A 23,915-nucleotide genomic window follows, 5' to 3' on the forward strand; every position below is an offset into this window, starting at 1 on the left:
AACCCATTGGCTTTATTCCCTCCTCATTAGAATCACATACAGCTTTAAAGGATAAAATGCGCAATCTTTCCATTGTGTCTAGTGTACCTAAAGCTCACTCCCGTTAGTTTCCTACTATCCGAGAAAAAATAACCTCAGGGCTTTGTCTTGATTGAGAAGCCCTCTTGAACTCCAGTTCGACTTACCGATGTAATGAACGAAGGACGGAAGGATGGAAATGTTTTTGGCAGGATTTGAAGACGGGCACAACGGCACGAGATTCCTGACTCTAGGTGTTTGTTTTCTTTTGTTTTAAAATATTATTTATTGATTTCAGAGAGGAAGAGAGAGGGAGAGATAGATAGAAACATCAATGATGAGAGAGAATCATTGATCGGCTGCCTCCTGCACACCCCACACTGGCATGTGCGCGGACCGGGAATCAAACCATAACCCAACCACTGAGCCATGGCGGCCCAGGGACTTTAGGGTTTTTAAGGGTCAGGCTGGCATTTTTTTGTGTGTGTGGGGGGGGTGATGGGGGAGGAGTGTTGCCAAGAGATGGGGCAGTGGCCCTGGGGAAAAGTGCATGGAGTGGGGTGGGGGCCTGCCTTAACCGACCTGTGGGCTCCAGGGTCCTCTCCACCCTCTGCCTTACTTCCCAGAGCTCCTGGCAGTGGCCACAGCATGGGAAAGGTGTGGGGGTGGGAGTGTGAACACCAAAGCCTGCAAAGTCAGGCCAGGAGCTCCTGGCTGTGTGCAGTGACCACCAGGAGGCCGGTAGTGCTTCGTGCCACCACTGATAATAACAGTAATAGCAGACTTAATAAAAATAATATTTGGAAAATAGGACTCCCACTGGGCCTCCAAGTAAGGGCCATGGGGGAGTCCAGTTAAGGGCGGAGCGGGAGTGGTCGTGCCCAGTTTCCTGTCCTGCCCCAAAGCCAGCTGCATGTGTGCTCCATCCTGGGCCAACGCCTAACCCTATCCCCACCTGCCCCTACAGCTGCCGCAGCGGGAACCGTAAGAGCCTCGTGGTAGGAACACCCTCACCAACCCTTTCCAGGCCCCTGTCACCATTGTCAGTCCCAACCGGTGAGCATGGGAGCAAGCGGGTGGGTGCTGTGTCCTCTCTCCACCCCTGATGACTCAGTTTCCCCTGGCCTCCTGATCAGCAGGCAACAGCCCCCTGGACAGTCCCCGGAACTTCTCAGCTGTGTCAGCCGTCAACTTCCCCTTCGCCCGGAGGTGAGTGGTCCCTGGCTTTGGGGGATGGTGTCCTCGTGACTGCTGAGGGGACAGGCAGGGTGTGTTCGCTTGATGGACCTGCCTCCTCACTGGCCTTTTCCCCTCCCCGGCCCTGCCCTGTGTTGGTCCCTCCCTCTGGTTTCTGCCCCTGCCTCGGTCTTCTGCAGCCACATCTCTCGAACGGACAGGTAATGGCAACAAGCTCTAGGGTGGGGGTGAGAGGGGCCTCCACCGGGTCTAAGAAATATTAATTCACTGAAAGCAATTTACTCATGTAATAGGAGTTTAACAAGAGTTCATGGAGGATCTGTTATGTGCCAGGCATTTATTTTATTTTTTTAATTTACTGATTGATTTCAGGGGGGGGGTGGGGGAGAGAAACATCAACTTGTTGCTCCACTTATTTATGCATTCATTGGTTGCTTCTTGTATGTGCGCCCTGATTAGGGATTGAACCCGCGATCTTGGCGATGGGTACGACGCTCTAACAAACCGAGCTGCCCCAGCCAGGGCATGTGTGCCAGGCTTTTACCTGTCACTTATTCGGTCAACGTTTATTGAGTGCCCGCTGGGAGGCTGAGGAATGGGGGGCTGGCCTTTGGGGAGTCCTCAGTCTGGTGGAGGCAGCCAGCATGTACCACAGCAGGTGCAACTCTGAGGGGTGGCAGCTTTGCGGGGGGAGGGGGTGGGCACTGGCTGCTGGAGTCAGGGAGGACTTCTGGAGGAGAGGAGGGGTCTAAAGGACGAGGAAGAAGCATAGTGGACTTGCCCACCCTGACGTGCTGTTCTCGGCCTTATAGAGTCCTTCCTCCAGTGGGGCCAGAATCTGGCAGCCACAAACCACAGGGGCCCTGTCTTCCTTCCAATTCTGGTTCTCCTTTCCAGGGCTGATGGCAGAAGATGGTCCCTCGCATCCCTCCCGTCTTCTGGCTATGGAACCAACACGCCCAGCTCCACCGTCTCGGTACCTACAGTCCCACCTGGGCGGGCAGACAGGCGGGTGCAGGGTTGGGGGGACATGTCTTTGTGTTTTTCAAGGGGTCAGATAGCTGTGCAGTCAGCAGATTCCTGGCCGCTGCCTCTGTGCTGTGTTCTAGGCCATGTGGGGGACCCTAGAGAACTCAGACTTAGCCCAGGAGCTCCCCTAGGGTACACAGATTATCACAGGGCCTGGCCAGAGGGGATCTTGGCGCTGCCATGGGGAACAGGCAGAGAGGACTTCTTGGAGGAGGGGGCGTGAAGGCTGGGGTATTAAGGGATAGGAGCCAGGCATTCTGGGCCTTGCGGGGGCGGGGTGGGGGGGGGCGTAGGAATAGTGCTGGGGTCCTGGCTGTGGGCTGACCATCAACCCATGACTCTGACCCCCTCCTGCCAGTCGAGCTCTTCCTCCCGGGAGCATCTCCACCAGCTTCCTTTCCAACCGACGCCAGACGAACTGCGTTTCCTGTCCAAGCATTTCCGCAGCTCGGAGAGTGTGGCTGATGAGGAGGGTGGCCACCGCTCGCCCCGCCTTCGACCCCGCTCCCGTAGCCTCAGGTGGGCTTTGACCTCTAGCCCGTGCCCTGGCACCTCCCTGGGCTGGCTTTGGATGAAAACCTGGCTCCTCCTCCCTGCTGGCCTTGACCCTGTCCTAGCCTGGCTCAGCCCCCTTCCCCTGGGCTGGGTCTCAGGTCCTATGTCACAAGCTGATCATCACCCCCCTTCAGCCCCGGACGCACAACAGGAACCTTCGACAATGAGATCGTCATGATGAACCATGTGTACCGGGAGAGGTTCCCAAAGGTGGGCAGTGCCTGTGGCTGGATGGGCCCCAACACCCCTCCACGTTGCTGCCCCTCTGTGACAGACAGGCAGTCTCTGTCCTGGCTGTGTCCCCGCATCTGTCCATTTCTATTTGTCCCTCCGGGTCTCAAAGGTTCCCCCAGTCCTCCGACCCCATCAGCTTCATGGTCACCTCTCCCCGCTGTCGCTCCTGCCCTCCATCTGCATGTGCTGTTCCCCAGTCCCGTCCGATGACCAGGTCTCCCATCTCCCCCCGCCAGGCCACGGCCCAGATGGAGGGCCGTCTGCAGGAGTTCCTCACGGCCTACTCGCCCGGTGCCCAGCTGGCACTGGCCGATGGCGTCCTGGGCTTCATCCACCACCAGATTGTGGAGCTGGCCCGCGACTGCCTGGCCAAGTCTGGAGAGGCCCTGGTCACCTCCCGCTACTTCCTGGAGATGCAAGACAAGCTGGAGAGGCTGCTGCAGGATGTGTGTGGGGGGCTGGGGGCTGGGGGGCCCCGGGTGGGGCAGGACAGGGACCGGGGCCTGTGAGTGATGTCCCGCCCACCCGCCTCCAGGCCCACGAGCGCTCGGACAGTGAGGAGGTCGGCTTCGTTGTCCAGCTGGTCCGGAAGCTGCTGATCATCATCTCACGGCCAGCAAGGCTCCTCGAGTGCCTCGTGAGTCTCCTCAGCGCAGAGGTCGAGCAGAGCTCAGACCAGGTCCCTGGGAGACGAGACACAGTTCTCACTGTGTAGGACCCGGAGAGGCTGCCAGCCTGGGGTGGGCTTCCTGTAGGAGGGGGCCCCGGGGACAAGTTGGACCCACAGGTCAGAGGAAACAGCATTTGCAAGGGCCTGGAGGAGAGACCAAGCCCTGGCTGACCAGAGCTCTGCACCCCCAGGAGTTTGACCCTGAAGAATTCTACCACCTGCTGGAGGCTGCCGAGGGCCAGGCTCGAGAGGGCCAGGGCATCAAGACGGACCTGCCGCAGTACATCATTGGGCAGCTGGGCCTGACGAAGGACCCTCTTGAGGGTGAGCTGACGCAGGGCAGGGAGGTAAAGGAGACTGAGGGGAGGCTGGGGTATGGTCATATTATCTTTGTCTCTCTGTTTTCTGCCTTTGGTCACCTGTGGGACCCACTATGGGGAAAGGGCCTTGGAACCTCTGTGTTCTCAAACTCCAAGTGGAATGGGCCAGGGCACCAGGGGACCACCACTGGCATTGACTTTCACATCGTCCTGCAAATTCACAAAGCCTGTTTCCAGTCTCATCTGACAGTGGCCCCAGGGGTGGACTCGGAGCTAATTCAGGCCACCTGCAGACAAGAACTCCCCCAAACAGCCAGGATGGAACTGGGAATGGCCTGTCCTGGGGTGGTAGGGCAGGCTCTGGGAAGAGGTGATGTTCAGGCTGAGGATGGAGAGGTGACCAGATGCAGGTCTGGGAGAGAAAAAGGGGGAGCTAGGCAGGGGAACTACAGAGGCCCGGAGGTGGGACTGCGCCTGGCATGTCGGAAGAGCAGTGGAGAGGGGTATAGCTCAGGAAAGGGGAGCTGGCTGGAGGCAAGGGGGTTGGTAGGGCCTGGTTTCAGTGGCCAGTGTTCACCTAGCGTTATTGCTGTGCTAACATGGGACTGGGCTCCCATTGTCCCCATTCAAAGCTGGAAAGACTGAGGCTCTAGCCCAGTGATGGCGAACCTTTTGAGCTCGGCGTGTCAGCATTTTGAAAAACCCTAACTTAACTCTGGTGCCGTGTCACATATAGACATTTTTTGATATTTGCAACCATAGTAAAACAAAGATTTATATTTTTGGTATTTATTTTATATATTTAAATGCCATTTAACAAAGAAAAATCAACCAAAAGAATGAGTTCGCGTGTCACCTCTGACACGCGTGTCATAGGTTCGCCATCACTGCTCTAGGCAGATGAGCTAGAGCAGGGGATCAGACACAGGTATGCCTGAAGCCAGACCACTGGTGGACTGGCCTTGTGGCTGAAGCTGGCTTCCTGTCTGTCCAGTGGAAATAACTCAGGTAGCGCTGGGGGTGGGCCTGCTGTCAGAGGATGTAGGAAGTGGTGAGGCAGATGGCGGCTGAGGCTGTGGGGGCAGAACACCTACCCAATACCTTGGGGGGGCCACTGAGAGTGGAAGGGGCTGCATTTGAACCAGGTCTCTCACCCCTGAGGCTCCACCCCCCCCCCCCCCCCCATTCCAGAATAACTCTGGGACCATGAGACTTCATTGCCACTGTCACAGCTCACAATTCACGGACCACTCACCGCGTCCAACCTTTTGCCAAGACCTGGGGCGGGACCGTAAGGGGGCTCCTCCCCGTTGGCCACACCCTGAGTTAGGAGGTTTTTAGGAGCCAGGGTTTGATGAAAGCTGAGTAGCTGGAGCTTGGGCTGCCTGCTCGTCCTTCTAGACAGCTCCTCAGTTGTTTACTCCGGCCTCCTGAGTTCCGCTCAGACTTGGACACGGTCAGGGCCCATTGGCAGTACATGGGAGCTGGGCAGGGGAGGCGCCACAGCCCTAGTCCCAGGTGAGCCTTGGAGGCCTCAGGAAATCTGGGTGATAGGCACGGTGGAGAGGCCCCATTCAAGGCTCTTTCTTCCCTTGTCTTGCAGAGATGGTGCCTCTGAGTCACCTTGATGACAAAGGACAGCCCCCAGCACCTGAGTCCCTGGAGGTGAGGCACAAAGTTTTGGGTCCCTACACCTGTCTTGTTCTTTCCAGGCATCTGTGGGAGGGGCTGGGTTTGCAGAAGTTTTGCATGACTGGTGCCTAATAAATGCCTGTGACTATGAGGGGAAGGTGGGGGAAGTTAGATTGCCGTGCTGTGTAGGTTGGGCAGGGCTGGAGGGGGCACTGGAAAGGTTTTGAAGGATGTGTAGGAGTTTTCTGGGTAAAGGGCACATCTTGAGCAAAAGCTCAGAAACTTGGACACTGAGTTGGGGTTTAGATGGGAGAGAAAGTAGCATCAGGCACCAAGATTTGGGGGCCGGAGGAGCCCAATCCACTCCTCAGGGAGTCAGGACCCGGAGCCCTTCTTGTCCCACAGAGCCGTGCCCTGGTTGGTCCGTCACGGAGGAAGCCATGTGAGAGTGACTTCGAGACCATCAAGCTCATTAGCAATGGGGCCTATGGGTGAGTCCTCAGGTCCCCCACAAACCCATTTCTCAGATGCCCACAGAGATGGCTAAGGCCCAGCAGCCCCTGAGTGCACAGGCAGGGAAACTGAGGCCTACAGAGGGATATGGAGATGCAACACAGCTGGCACGACCTTGAATGTACTCATCCTTGATCCAGGTATAGGGGGTTCTGGCCAGGAAAAAAGATGACCACATGGTGGCAGTAGCATGCAGTGAGCATTATTGGCCACTTCAACGGATTTGCAGAGGGGTGGGCGTGGGGAGTCCCTGACAGCATGAGACCATCAGAGCAAGATGGGAGAGGGGGCCAGTGGCCAGGTGGGGTGTCTTTGGGTCCGAGAGCCCCAGAGGACAGCAGCAGCATGTGTAGGTTCCTTATAACCCCAGGGTTTATCTGTGTCTGGGAGCCGTTGGGTACAGTTTCATCAAGTCTATAAAGCCAGCAGGCACGAAATGGCTAAAAATCTGCTCATTTGGATTATATTTAAACCCCTGAGTTGGGTGCAGGCGTTTGAGTTAATGGGTCTCCGCCTGCTGTGAATGAATAAATACTCTCAGGGCCGGCACACCAGGGCCATATCTGGTTCATTTGTAGGACACCAGGGCGGGCAGCTTAAGCCTGTGGTGGCTGCTTTGGGAGAGGGGCCAGGTATGGGGAAAGGTGTCCCAGATGGAGAGCACAGCACAGGCCAACGCCCAGCAGGCTGGGTCCTGGGCCCAGGTTGGTTCCCGTGCCTGCCAGGGCCTCGAGCGCAGGCCTCACCAGCCCGGCCTTTCTCCCAGGGCCGTCTACCTGGTGCGGCACCGGGACACTCGCCAGCGCTTCGCCATCAAGAAGATCAACAAGCAGAACCTGATCCTCCGTAACCAGATCCAGCAGGTCTTCGTGGAGCGCGACATCCTCACCTTTGCGGAGAACCCCTTTGTGGTCAGCATGTTCTGCTCCTTTGAGACCCGGCGCCACCTCTGCATGGTCATGGAGTACGTGGAAGGTGCGGTCCCGGGGGCGGCATGCCTCCAGCAGCGGGGAGCTCACCCTCTCGCTACCTGGGGGAGAGCCCTGCCGTGGGCCAGGCTGGGATCTGCTCTGTCCTCCAGGGGGTCCCAGCCTGCCTCGGGAGCCCTCAGCCTAAGATGGGGGATCAGGGCTGGGGGAGCCCAAAGAAGAGTGTTAGGTGGGGAGTCTTTGGGTCAGAGAGCCCCGAAGGGCAGCAACAGCATGTGTAGGTTCCTTATAACCCCAGGGTTTATCTGTGTCTGGGAGGCGTTGTTAGGGTGCGACCCCTGGAGGGAAGGGGAAAGATGTCCATCCTTGCAGGGGAGACTGGTGGACAGAGGCCTGGAGGCGGAAGAACGGGAGGGGGTGGGGTGGGGGGGAGATTCGGCTTCAGGTTTGCAGTTCAGGATAGAGCAGTACCTTCAGGAAAGTGCATGAACGGGCACCAAGGCGCTACCAGGCAAGGAGGGAGCATGCACTTTGGGGGCACCAGCTGTGTACAGGGAAACCACTGTGCACTGCTCCTCTATCCGGGGAAAATCAGGAGGCAGGGTCTGTCCTCCCCAAACCCCTGCCCGGTTCCCCACCCGGATTCAGGACCCCTGGGGACCTTATGCACCAGGCGGGGAGTTAGAACCAGGGGGCAGGGCTGTAAGACTACGCCTGTGAGCACGTCTGCCCCCTGCAGGCGGTGACTGTGCCACGCTTTTGAAGAACATGGGCCCGCTGCCCGTGGACATGGCCCGCATGTACTTCGCAGAGACGGTCCTGGCGCTAGAATACCTGCACAACTACGGCATTGTGCACAGAGACCTCAAGCCTGACAAGTAAGCAGCTGAGGCCGCAGGGCGGGTCCCGGAGGTTGGGGGTGGGGTTTGGAGCCACGCAGAGGGGCGGGGCATCGGCGGCCTCTGGGGCTGCTCAGGAGCCCCACCTATCTGGATCTGTTGGCAACATGGGGCCCCTACCGTCAGGAAGGCAGGGAACTTGCACATCTTGAGCATCTGGTGTGTACAGAGGAGAGCAGTTACTTAATAGGCACTTGTTGTATACAGGGAAAGGACTGCACTTAGGAGGCGGTGCCAGGAAAGGGGAGGGAATGTGCACTTAGGATGCAGAACTGCACATGGGATGGGAGCATACACTCGGAGCTGCTACTGCACAAAGGGAAAGAACATGCACTTATGAGGCGCCAGCTATATACAGGGAAAAGGAACATGCATGTTTCAAGACCTTATATGTGAAGAAAGGGACTGTGCATGTCATGAGCACGTGTTGTGTTTTAGTTCAGGAAAGAAAGGAAGAGACCATGTTTATTGAGTCTTGGGATATTTGTTTTATTCTAGCATTTAGTAAGCACCTACTGTGTGCCAGGTTCTCTATGGGTGGCTGGGAGACATGAGCGTGAATGTGAATAATCCTTCATGCTTTGTAGTCCCTACATAATTTTCCAAGCACTCTCCCCTGCACTAATTGAGCACCTTCTGTGTACAAAGGAAAAGGCCACCCATATATTGAGTGCCCTCTGGATATGAGGCAAGAACCACATGTTTCTTAGGTACTTGCTATGTGGAGGTGTGGACGTAAGTAGTAAGAGCCCTGTGTGTTTTCAGAGCACCTTGTAATTTGCAAGTGGCTTAGAAAACAAAACCAATGTGTATTTGGCACCTGCTGTATACCTGGCCTGTGTTCAATGCTCTAAGGAAGCTGTGTGCCCAACAGGCCTCTTTGAGATCATCCTGGGGTGGGGTGGGATGGGGTCTTCCGAGTGTCTCAGGTCAGACCCCAACGAAGGGCCTGCCCCTTTCAGCATCCTCACCTGCAAGACGGAGTTAGAAGGTGCCCAACTTTGCAGGGTTGAGGGAGGGATAGGTGCACACAGTAGGTGCGTGAGATAAATATTTGGAAAATTTCAAATGCACCCCAAAGTCAAGAGAAGGTACATTAGTTCTCTAGAGCTGCCATAACAAAATACCATAGACTGGGCAGTTTAACCAACAGAAGTTTATTCTCACAGTCTGAAGGCCGGAAGTCCAAGATCAGGGTGTCAGCAGGCCGCACCCTCTCTGAAGGCACCAGGGAGGGACCTGTTCCAGGCTCTCTCCCAGCTTCTGGTAGTTCCTTGGTTTGTGGCAGTGTCACTTCAGTGTTCACATGACATCTCCCTCTGTGCATGTCTGTGTCCAAATTTTCCCTGTTTACAAGGACACCAGTCATACTGGATTAGAGGCTGCCCTGCTCCAATTTGCCCTTATTTTAAGTAATCACATGTCCAACAACGCTCTCCAAGTGAGGTCACGTCCATGGTTACTGGGGGTTAGGACTTCAGCGTGTGTATTTTGGGGGGACACACTTCAGCCCATAACAGAGGTGCCCACCCCCAAACTCAGGTTCCACAGCCGCCAACACTTGGCCAGTCCTTTCCTCCCTCCCTGCTGGAGGATTTGAAGGCAATCCCAGGCATCGTATCATTTCATTTATAAGAAGAAAAAAATTTTAAATAGCAGATACAGTCAGCATTTTGCCCGGCCGGTGTGGCTCAGCGGTTGAGTGTTAACCTATGAACCAGGAGATCATGGTTCGATACCCGGTCAGGACACATACCTGGGTTGCAGGCTCAATCCCCAGTGGGGGGCATGTAGGAGGCAGCCGATCAGGAATTCTCTCTTATCATTGATGTTCCTCTCTGAAATCAATTATATATATATATATGTATATATAGTTACAAAATGAACGTATTTTAGACAGTGTGCCGTAGGAGCTCAGGAAATTTTGGTGGTCGTCTTAGCACGGCCTAGGTGTTGGAGCATGTGGCTGTACCTGACAGCTACACCAAAGTGCTTTTTACGCAGCTGTTGCACACAGTGGTTGCTCAACCTTATTTTTAAAAAACAGTGAATACATATAAGTGCACAGAATTTTTTTTTACAGAGTTGAGGTACACAAGTGGTGCCAAATAGATGGCTCATCCAACAACTTGGCTATATACAGTAAGTTCTACTGGAATTTATTTTTGAGCAGCAGAGGTTTCTAGGAGGTACGCGAAAATGTGACTATAAAGATGGAGCATGTGATTTGATCATTTAGCAAATACAGCAGTATACATGGTAGGTGTACAAGTTTTTTGGGTTTTTTTTCATCCTTACCCAAGGATATGTTTTATTGAATTTTTTTTTTTTTTAGAGAGGAAAGGAGAGAGAGCAAGAGGGAGAGAGAGAGAAAGATTGCGGTAAGAGAGAAACATAGATCGGTTGCCTCCTGTATGTGCCCTGACTGGGGATCGAAACCACAGCAAGCATGGTGTACAGCAAGCATGGTGTACAGCAAGCATGTCAAACTCAAAGGCTGACACGGGCCAAATAAACAAGGTTTAAGTTTATGTGGGCCGCAAAAAAACAAAAGCTTCAATTTTCATAGAAATATAGATTTATTTCGATAGACATGCTGAATACAAAGGGTTGAAATAAATGAGTCATCGTTATACAAAATAATAGAACGTTTTAATAAAAATTAGTATTTTTTTTGAACATTAACTTACCAGACACTGAATAACTGCACAAATTAATAAGTGTAATGCAAATAAACCTATTTTTCTTGTTCTCCAAAAGCGAAATATTTCCTGTTGCGCACACCAAACAAGTCAGTACAAGACTAATGACGTGGCAATCGGCTGCTAAAATATTCGCTGCTAGTGTTAGTGGAAAGAAATGGTGTGCCTGCATGTAAGGCGCGTAAGGGAAATGAATGCAACACGATTATAGTAGTCAGTCATTAGTGAACATTGTAGTTCGTTATTAATAATTATGTATGACAATATTGTAAAAATTAAGTTACGAAATGTTTATTAAAACGTTTCTTATATACCATTCATTATATTGTCTGGGCCGCAAAAATATCCATTGTGGGCAGCGAGTTTGACATGCTTGGTGTACAGGATCACTTGAACCAACTGAGCCACCCGGCCAGGGCTAGATGTGCAAGTTTTTAAAAAAATAGTTCCACTCATGAGGTGCACAGATATATTTCTGTGTACATCAGGTGCTTGAGATATTTTCTTTTCTTTTTTTTTTAAATACATTTTTATTGATTTTAGAGAGAAAGGGAGAGGGAGAAATAGAAAACATCTATAATGAGAGAGAATCATGGATTGGCTGCCTCCTGCATACATACACCTCCCCTCCTGCTCCCCCCACCCCCCACCCAGGGGATCAAGCCAGAAACCCAGGCATGTGCCCTGACTGGGAATTAACTGTGACCTCCTAGTTCATAGGTTGATGCTCAACCACTAAGCTGCACTGGCCGGGCTCAATTTTCAACATGGAATGTAAAAAATAGGTGCTTACAAAGTGTTTAATTTGTTACAGTAATGGATGTGTGTACAAAAATACACTAGATACCACCACCACCCCCCGCCCAAGCAGGTGTTCAGGAGATGGTGTAACACACAGTTGGAAGATGCTGTGATTCCCAGGAAATTTAGTTTTGCACAGCAAAGTATACAGTAGGTGCTCAATAGCATCACCAAAGGTACCCAATAGGTGCACAGAGACGTTGGCCAGATTTGTAATACTGCCTGAGACCCGTTGGTTCTTGTGATGATGTGGCTGTGCACTGGAAGGATTTCTTAATCCCCTGGGGGGCTGTGGCCCATCCTGGGTGGAGCCAAGTTCAAGGGCCGCTGGGCCCCTAGCCCTGAGCCTTCCACCTCCCCACCTGCAGCCTGCTGATCACCTCGCTGGGCCACATCAAGCTGACCGACTTCGGCCTGTCCAAGATCGGGCTCATGAGCATGGCCACCAACCTCTACGAGGGCCACATTGAGAAGGACACCAGGGAGTTCATGGACAAGCAGGTGGGTGGGCGGGCGCCCCTGTGTGCTGGGCCCCTCCGTCTGGAGCCTGACCCCAGGACATGGCGAGACTTGGCTATAAAAAAGGAGAAAATGAACTGCCCCCTGTACTTCTACCCACCCCTTACTCCCAGCCTGGCCCCACCTCCCTGTCTCTTCCGGGTTTTCTCTCGGGCTGGGGGCCGTCCTCAGTTTCCCCGTTCTGCCTGTCCTATCCCAGGTGTGCGGGACGCCCGAGTACATCGCACCTGAAGTGATCTTCCGCCAGGGCTACGGCAAGCCGGTGGACTGGTGGGCCATGGGCGTCGTCCTCTATGAGTTCCTGGTGGGCTGTGTGCCTTTCTTTGGAGATACCCCGGAGGAACTCTTTGGCCAGGTGGTCAGTGGTACGTTCTCCCCCCGGGGAGCCACGGGTTTGAGTCTCTGGGGCTCAGGGCAGCAGTTTGCCCACCTGTGTGTGAGAGGGGGCCGCCCCAGGTGTGGGCCATGCACCTGTGGTATGCCTGGCCGCAGCTGGGCACTGGGGACACAGCTGAGGACACTATGGACAGCCCTTTGGCACTTACTGTCTGGTAGGCAAGATGGACAGTTAGCAAGATAAATAAGCAAATTATGGAGCAATTAGATGCCAAAAATGCCAAGAAGGAGAAGGCGCAGAAAGGAGAGGGGGCAGGGTGCTGGGGGCGCTGCATTGAGTAGAGAGCTGTGGGGGCCTCAGAGATGACCTGTGAGCAAACACCTGAAGGTGAGGGAGCTACGCACGTAGAAGATGGGAAGGTGCTCTGGACGGACAGCACAGCGGAGCCAAGGCTGGCGGCGGGACCAAGCCTGCTGTGTTGAAGGAGCAGAGAAGGCTCATGGCCTGGAGGCAGGACCATCCCAGACCCCTCCCTCCCTCCCTCCCCCTATTTTAGATGAGATCATGTGGCCAGAGGGGGAGGAGGCCCTTCCAGCTGACGCCCAGGACCTCATCACCAGGCTCCTTCGGCAGAGCCCCCTGGACCGTCTTGGCACTGGTATGTGTGGAGGCTGGGGTCAATAAGAAATACTTGACGGGCTGCATGGAGGAGAGGGGCTGGGAGCTGGGGTTTTGAAGGATGCATAGGCGTTTGCCAAGAATTAGCACAAGACCTTGAAGGAATAGCAGGTGGCTGGTTCCGGTGCAGGGGGAGAACTCTGAGGCTGAGTGAGTGTGTGAGCCTGCAAGATCACCAGGGGCCGTGCCCTAAGGTCCTCAGTGGCCCAGCCCAGTGGCTCCCACAGTCACCTAGTGGATGGTTAAGGAACCATTTGAGACGTATGCAGCCACCCATTAACATGGCCATGGGGGTCATGTTCATAATGAAGCTTGGCCATGGGAGAGGACAGTGGGGCTGAGGCTGGGGAACAGGACGCCTTCACGCAGTCCGCTCTACTCCAGGGAGTAGCAACGTGGGAACGGCCCAGGAAGGAAGCCCTTCTAAGGCCCTGGGGTTTCTACGGGTGGTGGAATCCCAGAATCCACCAGAAGGAAGAGCCGGGCCTGGGTTCAAGCCCCAGCTCTTCCGCTCCGGGCTCTTAAACGGTGGCCGCCCCGCCCCCATCTTTCTGGTTCTGTGTTGGGAAGTCTGGGGTAGGGCCCACAGTGCTCAGCTGGCATGTCTGCAGGTGGCACCCATGAGGTCAAGCAGCACCCCTTCTTCTGGACATTGGACTGGGCAGGGCTTCTGCGCCACAAGGCCGAGTTCGTGCCACAGCTGGAAGCCGAGGACGACACCAGCTACTTCGACAGTGAGTACAAGTCCCAGGAGCGGAGAGGGGTGTGTGCTTGCCCCCTCACCCTGGGCCTAGAGCTTCCAACTTCCTGAACTTCCCGAGAAGCTGAGGCAGGTCTGCCAGCTGGTTCCTGTTCTGGGTTCAGGAGGTGCTGCACCCCCTCACGTTGTGGAGAGGACAGTAAGATCCTTGCCGGGGGTCTTGCAGCAGGTTCGGCCTTCCGGCACGGAACCCAGTCTGTCGCACAGGGCGGGGCACCTTGCCCAGCTGCTGTAGAGGGCTTGGCCACTCAGGGCTTCGGCCAAACACAGCCAATGCCCTTGGTTTCCAGCGCCTCTTCAGAACGTGCGGTGTGATCTCGGGCATGTCAGAGGTCCTCTCTGAGTGTCTGTCTCTTCCTCTGTAAGACAAGGAACATACTTTACAGTGGCGGTGCACCATTTTCCTAATTCTGGGTGACCTATCTCAAGGGGGAAGACACTAACACATGGACACAAGAGTTCCCACCAGCGGTCCCACCGCTTTCATGGACACAGCTCGGAGGGACTCCCCGATATGCACTCTGCTGCCCAGCCACTTGTCCCTAAACACACAGGGCGTAGCCCCACTTGGAAGCCTTTGCCGTAGTGGCGCCCCTGCCGCACCCTCTCCACACGCCCCACGACCCTCACAGCCCCTTCACGTGGGCTGTGTGTGCCCCTCCCTCCGCAGCGCGCTCAGAACGGTACCGGCACCTGGGCTCTGAGGACGATGAAACCAACGATGAGGAGTCGTCCACGGAGATCCCCCAGTTCTCGTCCTGCTCTCACCGGTTCAGCAAGGTGAGGCCCGGGCCCCGGGCACGGCTAGTGCTCAGGGAACATTGCAAGATGTTTGCTTGTTTGTTTGCATATTTTTTATTATGACAAAATGTGCCATTTTATCCGTTTTAGAGTGTGCAATTCACTGACATTTAGCACCTGTACAATACTGTGCAATCATCAACTCAATCTAGTTCCAGAACATTTCCATTACCCCAAAGGAAGCCCCATCCCCACTGACAGTCACTCCCTATGCCCACCCTTCCAGCCCCTCACAACCACCAGTCTGCTTCCTGCCTATGGATTTGCCTCTTCTGGACAATCCATATAGATGGACTCACATATGGGCTTCTGTGTCTGGCTTCTCTCACACTCAGCATGATGTGTCCAAGGCTTACCCACGTGGTAGCACGTGTCAGTGCTTCAGTCCTTCCGTGGCTGAGTAACATTCCATCATGTAGATGGACCACAAGGTACTTTTACTTCATCAGCCGATGGACATTTGGGTTGTTTCTACTTTTTGGATATTGTAACTAGGGCTCCTGTGCTGGGTATCATTTTATTTATTCATTTAAAAATATGTATGCATATATATATTGGTTTCAGAGAGGAAGGGAGAGGGAGAAAGAGAGAGAAACATCAATGATGAGAGAGAATCATTGATCAGCTGCCTCCTGCACACCCCGCACTGGGAATCGAGCCCACAACCCGGGCATGGGCCCTGACTGGGAATCGAACCATGACCTCCTGGTTCGTAGGTCAGCGCTCTACCACTGAGCCACGCTGGCCGGGCTGCGTGTCATTTTACAATGTCACAAGCTTAACTTAAGTTCCTTCCTTTGTTTATAATTTGCTCAAAAACTCCTCTGTACTTCTTGTGGGCCTGGGCCCCGGCCAGGTTGTCCTGATCATCAGCAGAAGCCCCAGCTGTGGCCCCCTTGGTGTCTGGTCCTTCTGAGCTTAGTTTCTCACCGGTACAGGGGGCTCCAGATTCTGCTATCTTTAGGGACATGCTGAGTAAGGATCTAATAAAGTGAACCACAGGGAAGCACTGGGCGTGTAGAAAGCGGATGCGGCTCCTGCCTCCGTTTCCATTGCTGCTATTTATTACTTCCCAGGTCTACAGCAGCTCGGAGTTCCTGGCCGTGCAGCCCACCCTCCCCTTCACTGAGCGGAGTTTCAGTGAGGACCGGGAGGAAGGGTGGGAACGCGGCGAAGGGGAGTGTGGCCGCCAGCTGAGCACTGAGGTCCGGTAGGTGGGCTGGGCCATATAAGCACATCCAGCCTCCAAGCCTTATGGGAGGCGGAGCCACAAAATCTAACATTGGAAAGAGCTTCCTAGTGGCCCCGTTGAAAAGGGTCAAACGTATTGGCCAACCTGTCAGACTTCTGCCGACCTGGCTCCTGTCGTCACTGCCCTTGGCTCTGCATTCCTAACCACACTGAACATGCAGCACCGTCCGCTGCTAGGCTTTGCTTGCACCGTTCCCTCGGCCCAGAACACCTTTCATTCTTCAAAGTCCAGACTCAGCAGAAATAACCAATGTCTGCTAGAGGATGGGCATTGGAAACTGGGTTTTAGAAGACGAATAGGAGTTCTCTAGGTCGACCCAGAGAATGGAGCAGGCAAAGGGAACTCACCCTGTATTTACAACTGCCCCTGGCTCTGGGCTAAGAGTTACTAGTAAGATGTGACGGCTGGGGGTGCCCGGGTGTCCTGGGGCGAGGGCATCTGACAGGTGTGACTTGGACTCTTTCCTGCTCAGGCTGAGGTCCTGGACATCCTCGGGTTCTTCCTGCTACTCATCCTCTTCCCAGCCTGAGCGGGGACCCAGCCCGTCTCTCATGAGCACCATCAGCCTCGATACGATGCCCAAGTTCGCCTTCTCGTCGGAGGACGAGGGAGCTGGCCCAGGCCCTGTGGGCCCCAAGAGGCCTGTCTTCATCCTGGGGGAGCCGGATCTGCCCCTAGCAGCCACCCCAGGGGCGCCCAAGCCCTCAAGCCTCTCTGGTAGGTGGGGCCCAGGGTGGAAGGAGAGGTATCATGGAATGTTTCCCAGAGGAAGGACTATTTGAGATGGGTTTCGAAGGGTGAGATGTTCTTCAGAGAACATTTAAGATAGGAGAGGCCAAGGTTCTGGAGAAGCCTTGGGCCTCAGCTTGGCCCCCAAGGAGCCTCTAGCTTCCCTGGGTCAGGACGGGACTGGAGAGAGGGACGGGGCTAGGGAGCTCCAAGAGAGGGAGCTGGGGTCAGAAGAGTGGGGGAGAGGCTTCCGGGAAGGGGGAACTTGAAGAGTGGAGCGATCTAGGGAGAGGAATGCAGGAAGGTGCACAGGGAGAGGGAACTGCCTGAGCAAAAGCCAGGAGGCTGCACCGTGTCCACGTCCGTCGGCCTTGACCCTCTCACCCTGCTAACCTCCCAGCCGACCCCACTGCCCTCGGTCAGACGCGCCTACGGAGCAACAGCACTGGTGCCCGACACTCCACGCCACGGGCCCTGGATGCCAGCCGGGGCCACCGCCTCAGGGGCCCTAAAGACCTGGCCCCTGAGAAGTCCAGGGCCGCCTCCAGCGGGGGCTGCATGCCCAAGTCAGCCTCAGTGTCCGCCCTGTCGCTGATCATCACGGCCGGTAATGTCCATGGCCCTGCCTTGTCTTTACTTGTCTGTCTATATCCATTTTAATCATGGGGTGGGGTCTTCTCTGGCTGGGGTGTCGGGAGCTGGAGGGTCCTTCAGGGTGATGTTTGGCCTGCGCCCCAGGAGAGGGGGTTAGAACCAGGGAGACCCGAGAGACTGGCCTTCCTGCCAGAGGGCACTGCATGTGCCAAGGCCTGGCATTGGGACATTGGAGCAGCAGTGAAGCAGCCGGCGTGGTCAGCGTGGTGGGAGGGGAAGGCTCCCTTAGGGGGTGCCAGGAGGGAGTGACCCACACCCTAACCCTCGTCCCTGCAGATGATGGCAGCGGCGGCCCCCTTATGAGCCCCCTATCCCCACGCTCACTGTCCTCGAACCCGTCATCTCGTGACTCCTCTCCCAGCCGGGACCCGTCCCCTGTGTGTGGCAGCCTGCGGCCCCCCATTGTCATCCACTGCTCTGGCAAGAAGTACGGCTTCAGCCTGCGGGCCATCCGTGTCTACATGGGCGACAGTGATGTCTACACTGTGCACCATGTTGTCTGGGTGAGTTGTCTTGGGGGGCGGACAGCTTGACTCTGTTTGGGGCTGGCTGTGCCCTGGCATGGTGCGCTCTCTAGTCTGTGCGGATGGGGGCCCAGGACGGAGAGCTGGTGCCTCCTGGGCCTTGGCCGTCCCTGTCAGTTATAGGGAGAGGGTTGGGCAAGAAGGACAGGGTTGGACAGGGAGACAGAGACCCTCATGAGCATGAAGCTGATGGCTCCTGCTAGCAAGTGCACAGTGGGCGGGTTGTCCTCCCTCCCCCCAGTCCAGGGCTTGGCACTTCCCTTCTCCACAAGGTCAGGGAAACTGAGGCAGGTGAGAGGCAGCAGCTTGCTGGTGTCTCCGGCTGTGGGACTGCTGACCTGTCGTCCCCCCCAGAGCGTGGAGGAGGGCAGTCCTGCCCACCAGGCGGGCCTGCGAGCTGGAGACCTCATCACCCACGTCAATGGGGAGTCGGTCCTGGGGCTGGTACACATGGACGTCGTGGAGCTGCTGCTGAAGGTGCCACCCCCACCGCTGTCCTCCCTCAGGGCTCCCAGTATCCCCACCACCCCTTGGCCTCTGCTACTGATTCTCCCTGGGTCTCCCCTCTACCCACACTGCTCTTCCCAAGTCCAGGCCTTGCACTCGCCCTCCCCTCGGACTAGAATGTGCTTCCTTCTTGGGCTCCTAACATCACCCCCAGAGCCCCTCCCCCCGGAAGCCCTTCCCGATCCCGTGGGGTCTATGCCATCTCTGCCTCCACCAGACAGAGGTCCCAGGGGCTCAGGCCTGGGGGTGGGGACATGGGAGGAGGTAGGCCCCAGGTTGAGGAGCTCCTGGAACCAGCATATGGATGGACAGCTCGTTGGATGGGCACAGATAGTGGGCATGTATTTTTGGCCCAGTGAATGGTAGGTCGTTAGGCGAGACGGGGCTGGATAGGATCTGGGACTTTGAAGGATGAATAGGAGATGAGTGGGTGGGGGTGCTCATGGGATGGAGGTACACAGAAGACCTCTTGCCATCGTTCCTGCAGAGCAGCAACAAGATCACCCTTCGGACCACAGCCCTGGAGAACACGTCCATCAAGGTGGGCCCGGCCCGGAAGAACGTGGCCAAGGGCCGCATGGCACGCAGGAGCAAGCGGAGCCGCCGGCGTGAGACGCAGGACCGGTGAGAGCCAGGGAGCGTGCAGGGGAGCCTGCGTCAGCTGGGGCGGGGGCGGGGGCACTGGGGTAGCAGTCAGGAAGCGCCCGCTGAGGGCAGGGGTACCTGAGCACCTGGGGTTTTCACCCACAGGCGGAAGTCGCTCTTCAAGAAGATCTCGAAACAGTCGTCGGTGCTGCACACAAGCCGCAGCTTCTCGTCCGGCCTCCACCACTCCTTGTCGTCCAGCGAGAGCCTCCCAGGCTCACCCACCCACAGCCTTTCCCCCAGCCCCACTATGCCCTCCCGTAGCCCCGCTTCTGATGCCCTGGCAGGTGGGTGCACCCAGGACCACCTGGGGAGGAGGGAGCGGGCAGAGATGGGAAGACGGAATGACATGATGTAGGAAACATGATCAGAAGAGCCTTTCCAATTGCCTGGAGTCCAAGAGGCAACCTGGAGGTGGGCAGAGACAGGTGCAGGGACAGGGAACTGTGTGCTCAGCAGAGGGAACGTCATGAGTAAAAGGGACTAGACTGGAGGGATGTGAAAGCTGGGGGAGGCTGAAGAGAGGACATTGGAGGATGGATCAGGCCTAAGAGCTGGGCTAAATTGGTGGCAGCAGGGAAACACAGAGGGTATGTGAGCCCGAAAGGGCATGGAAAGCTCGTTTTCATGTGGGAAAGGATGGTGAGGGCCCCCAGCTCTGAGAGAGGCTGAGGAGAGGCCGGGAAGGCCTCCTGGAAGACCACAGATCTACTCCTCCAGGAAGCCCTCCTTGCCCCCTGGGAGCCCCTACTACTTCTCTCCCTCTGGCCCCCCCTGACCTCGTAGGGCAGGGGTTATCTGTGTCATCTCTGCCTTCCTAAGACCAAGCATCCCCTGGGGCTGAGGCCTGGGAGTGGAGAGGTGAGCACCTGCTAGGAGGAGGGCCCTTGTTGAATAACTCTGGGGACCAGTGGACAGATGGACTGTGAATGGGTATCTTTAGCCCAGTGAGTAATGAGTCATCAGATGAGAAGTGGGCGAATAAGAGCTAGGGCTTTGGCCCTGGCTGGTGTGGCTCAGTTGGTTGGATGTTGTTTGGTGCACTGAAAGATTCCCAGTTCAATTCCCAGTCAGGGCACATGCCTGGGTTGCAGGCTCAATCCCCGGTAGGGAGCATGCAGGAGGGAGCTAATTGATGTTTTACTCTCACATCAATGTTTCTCTCTCTCTCTCAAAAAAAAAAAATCCTATATAATAAAAGGGTAATATGCAAATAGACTGAACGGCAGAGCAACAGCAACCAATCAAAGCGTAATATGCTAATGATATTCTAAGGCTGCTCAACCGCTCGCTATGACATGCACTGACCACCACAGGGCAGACAGTCAACCGGTCAACCAGTTGCACTGGCCACCAGGGGGCAGATGCTTTGACCAGTAGGTTAGCTTGCTGCTGGGGTCTGGCCAATCAGGGACTGAGTGAGATGGGCCGGACATGCCCTGGAGTCCTCCCGTGGTCCCTCCCGGGCCCGATCATGCACCGATGGGGTCCCTCAGCCTGGTCTGCACCCTCTCACAATCTGGGACCCCTCGGGGGATGTCCGAGAGCTGGTTTCAGCCGATCCCATAGGCCACTCCCCTCAGAAGGGCGCCAGATGCAGGGCTGGCGAGTGCTGCTGCAGCAGCGCGAGCCTCTCCCGATCGATCTGACTGATTGGGCACGAACCCGCAGCAGGCACAGTGGGGCCTGGATGAGCGGGAGCAGCAGGTAGGAGCTGCAGGCGGTGTTGGACTGCGGGTTCCAGCCCGATCCCTGCAGGCCACCCAGAGGGACCCCACCCGTGCACAAATTCGTGCACCGGGCCTCTAGTGAATTAATAAGAAAGAACTAGGGCTTTGATGCATGGTAGGAATTGTTCACCAGATCTAAGCCAAGGGAACAGCCTGTGCAAACAACAAGAGGCAGGAAGAGCAGGCATAAATGGTCACATGAAACAGTGTGGGCTTTGGCAGGTGCAGTCAGTTCCAGGGCCCCACCTCCAGGGTAGGGACTTAAGGGCCATGGCCTGACCTTTACCTGTCATCCACAGACACTGCGTCTCCACCCAATGCATCTCCAAGCTCCAGCAGCCCTGCCTCTCCAGCCACTGCTGGCCACACCCGCCCCAGCTCCCTTCATGGCCTGGCCGCCAAGCTCGGGCCACCCCGTCCCAAGTCCGGCCGTCGCAAATCTACCAGCAGCATCCCACCCTCCCCACTGGCTTGCCCGCCTGTGCCTGCGCCTCCACCCCGCTCACCCTCACCCCTGCCCGCGCCCACCCGGTCCCCAAGGTTGCGCCGGGGCCAGTCGGCGGAGAAGCTGGGTGCGGGTGAGCGGCTGGAGGGGGAGCTGGGGCGTCGCAGCCGCGGGCCAGACTCGGAGCTGGTAGTCATGCGGAGGTTGCACCTGTCTGAGCGCCGTGACTCTTTCAAGAAGCAGGAGGCTGTGCAGGAGGTGAGCTTTGACGAGCCACTCGAGGAGGCCGCCAGGCTGCCTGCTGTGATGCCTCAGATCGCAGTCGAGGGCGCTGAGGCTGTTCCCGGAGCCCTGGGGCCCACTGAGAAGGACTGATCCCTCCCACCTGGCCTCACTCTGGCCTGGAAGTTGTGCGTTTTTTGTGCAAGGTTTGTCCAGTCAGGTGACACCTGGATGGAGACTAAGCCACCAGCCTGTGACTCCAGAAGGCAGGAGGCGTCATGCTTCTTGCTGGAAGGTGGAGTCAAGCACCTGCATGTTTCGGTGCCATCAGTCAGGGGCTGCAGGGCAGGAATGGGAGACGAGGGTGGCACTGTAAATAGCAGCAAATCCCTGTGAGTAATTTATTACTTTTTTTTTTTTTAAGTATAAGAGAAAGTTTGTTCAGAAAGTTAGAGGCAAAAGAAAGGTCCTTGAAAGAAAGGGCTCAGGGAACAAGTTACAGAGGCAAAAGTAGGGCCTTTGGGAGAGAAAGGTAAAGGTAACTTGTTTGGGGGAAGAAGAGGAGGGAAAGGGGCAGGCGTGCTCCTGGGGGGGAGAGCAAACCTAATGTGTTGCTTTCTGTCACCGGAAGCCAGACGGAGCTGCCAGGCTGCCACCCCTGGCATCTGGGACCCTATTTGCAGGCCCTGCCTCTGGGGCTCTGAAGGAAGCACTTTGGACAAGTCACACGTGTGTGTGTTTTCTCGTTTTTCTGTATTTTTAACATTTTTTTGTTTGTTTTTAAAGTTTTTTTGTGTTTTACTTGATCCTATCCCTGACCCAAGACTCACCGATGGGGATGCTTGTTTGGGCCCAACTTGGATGTGACTTGGAGAGTCTAATTGATTCCCCTCCACCACGAAACAGAGTCATCCCCATGATGATCTGGATGCTGAAGGCTGCTTCCCACCATCACAGCCTCCATCTGTAGGCCAGCCTGGCTAGAGTCTGCCTCTAGTCCTTTGGGCTTAGGGGATGTGGGAACTGGGGCTTTAATGGATGAGTAGGAGTTCACCACATCTAGGCAGAGGGGTCATCCACTCCACTCGGGGACACTAATGCCCCGGGAGGCGGAGGCCTCAAAGGGCACTGCCAGGGCAGAAGAATGTCCACCCTGGACGAGATTTCACATGTTCGATGCTGATCAAGGTGAGCACAAGAACATGCTGTGTCTGAAACACCCTCTGACGGTTCCCTCAATGTGTCAGAGCCTCCCTGGGATGAAACTGAGTCGAAAACCCAAACGGGGGGTAGTGAAGTCTGAGTTTGAACCTTGGCTTCACTGTTTGGCTCTGGGAAAATGATTGCTCCACTCTGTGCCTGAGTCTCCTCGTGTTTACAAAACTAATCCCAGTAACTTTATTAAGCACCTACTATGTGCCAAGGTCTTTTACTCATGTCTTGTCCCTCAGCCAGCCTTGGGAAGGCTGGAGCTGGTGTCATCACCCCCATTTACAGACAAACCACCGAGGCCTGATGAGGGGCAGAGACTTGTCCCACAACTGCTTGATGAGAGTCATGCAGCCAGGCCCTGCTGTGGGCCTTGTCAGCAAGGGAGCCTGAGTGCAGTCTGATGTCAGATACAGCTGGCTCCAGCCAGCCATGTCGCTGTGTGACCCATGGGGGCATCTCGGAGCCTGTGTCCCATTGGGAGGTGGCTGGCAAGGTCGCTGCGCCCCACATGGCTTCAGGCATTCTCCCCACATCTGCAGCCTGCTCTGCATCCTCCCGCCCCTCCCCAGCACTGCCTAAGTGTTGGAGCTAGACCGAGGCTGTGCATGACTTGCTTCTTTCTTCCATCACGGAGCTGACAGTGAATAAAACCCACACTGACAAAGAGGAGGTCCAATGTCTGAATTTGTGACCCGGGGCCAAAAATGAGTAAGGGAAGAGTGGGGTGTGGAGGCGGGGTGAAAACAGACCCTGGGCTCAAAGTCATTTAAAGTGGGTTTTGAATGCTGTGTAGGAGTTCGCTGAGATTCTCTCTGATGGCGCCTCTGGTCCTGGCCGCCTGCTGCCCTCTCCCTGTGAGTATCCATCCTGGGCTCTGCCCTTAAAAGTTTCATTCAGACACCCGTCCGGGGCCCTGAGCTCTGTTAATAAATAAGCCATTTCTGCATCCTTTTTAAAAAAATGTTTTTTATTGATTTCAGAGAGGAAGGGAGAGAGAGAAACATCAATGATGAGAGAGAACCACTGATTGGCTGCCTCATGCGGGCCACACTGGAGATGCAGCCAGCAACGGGGGCATGTGCCCTTGACTGCAGTCAGATCCGGGGCCCTTCAGTCGCAGGCCAACGCTCTCTTCACTGAGCCAAAGCAGCTAGGGCTCTGTGTCCTTTTTATGCTTGCTTGGGCTGTGTCCTGAAATGACCCCATCTCCACCCAAACCCAGCTCTGCCAAACGCGTCGGTTACTTACCGAGCTCTACTCGGGGTCAGAAACCTTTGGCCACGCCCCCGTTCCCGAGCGTCCTCGGCCACTTGCAGAAAACAGTTGTCTGTCTGCGTTTGGTCTGGTGTTGGGCGTGTTCTGGCGCTAGCTGGGCCGGAGTAGGTTCAGCTGCTTCCAGAC

At 55.7% G+C, this 23,915-nt stretch overlaps 1 protein-coding gene across 8 annotated transcripts in view; it reads left to right on the top strand.

Annotated features, from left to right (window-relative positions):
- The window catches only part of MAST3 (microtubule associated serine/threonine kinase 3), a 37,170-nt gene extending 13,990 nt beyond the window's left edge, over positions 1-23,180 (top strand). For 2 of the 8 annotated variants that reach the window (XM_014465787.2, XM_014465786.2), the window contains 26 exons: positions 986-1,074; positions 1,155-1,227; positions 1,395-1,415; positions 2,113-2,191; positions 2,603-2,763; positions 2,934-3,009; positions 3,270-3,479; positions 3,569-3,670; positions 3,895-4,027; positions 5,627-5,688; positions 6,061-6,146; positions 6,935-7,143; positions 7,837-7,975; positions 11,868-12,000; positions 12,218-12,383; positions 12,912-13,013; positions 13,645-13,767; positions 14,464-14,573; positions 15,671-15,804; positions 16,319-16,563; positions 16,976-17,182; positions 17,506-17,732; positions 18,108-18,230; positions 18,748-18,884; positions 19,011-19,192; positions 20,935-23,180. In XM_014465787.2, the coding sequence (XP_014321273.1) occupies positions 986-1,074; positions 1,155-1,227; positions 1,395-1,415; positions 2,113-2,191; positions 2,603-2,763; positions 2,934-3,009; positions 3,270-3,479; positions 3,569-3,670; positions 3,895-4,027; positions 5,627-5,688; positions 6,061-6,146; positions 6,935-7,143; positions 7,837-7,975; positions 11,868-12,000; positions 12,218-12,383; positions 12,912-13,013; positions 13,645-13,767; positions 14,464-14,573; positions 15,671-15,804; positions 16,319-16,563; positions 16,976-17,182; positions 17,506-17,732; positions 18,108-18,230; positions 18,748-18,884; positions 19,011-19,192; positions 20,935-21,455 (3,850 nt within the window). In that variant the 3' untranslated portion in view covers positions 21,456-23,180. Of the gene's footprint in view, positions 1-985; positions 1,075-1,154; positions 1,228-1,394; positions 1,416-2,112; positions 2,192-2,602; positions 2,764-2,897; positions 3,010-3,269; positions 3,480-3,568; positions 3,671-3,894; positions 4,028-5,626; positions 5,689-6,060; positions 6,147-6,934; positions 7,144-7,836; positions 7,976-11,867; positions 12,001-12,217; positions 12,384-12,911; positions 13,014-13,644; positions 13,768-14,425; positions 14,574-15,670; positions 15,805-16,318; positions 16,564-16,975; positions 17,183-17,505; positions 17,733-18,107; positions 18,231-18,747; positions 18,885-19,010; positions 19,193-20,934 lie in introns of those variants that run through there. The other 6 variants (XM_006100352.3, XM_014465788.2, XM_023764007.1 and 3 more) reach the window with 5 other exon arrangements.
- Positions 23,181-23,915: the final 735 nt, after the last annotated feature.

The sequence above is a fragment of the Myotis lucifugus genome, unplaced genomic scaffold (genome assembly GCF_000147115.1).
Source record: "Myotis lucifugus unplaced genomic scaffold, Myoluc2.0 scaffold_311, whole genome shotgun sequence".
Classification (NCBI taxonomy): domain Eukaryota; kingdom Metazoa; phylum Chordata; class Mammalia; order Chiroptera; family Vespertilionidae; genus Myotis; species Myotis lucifugus.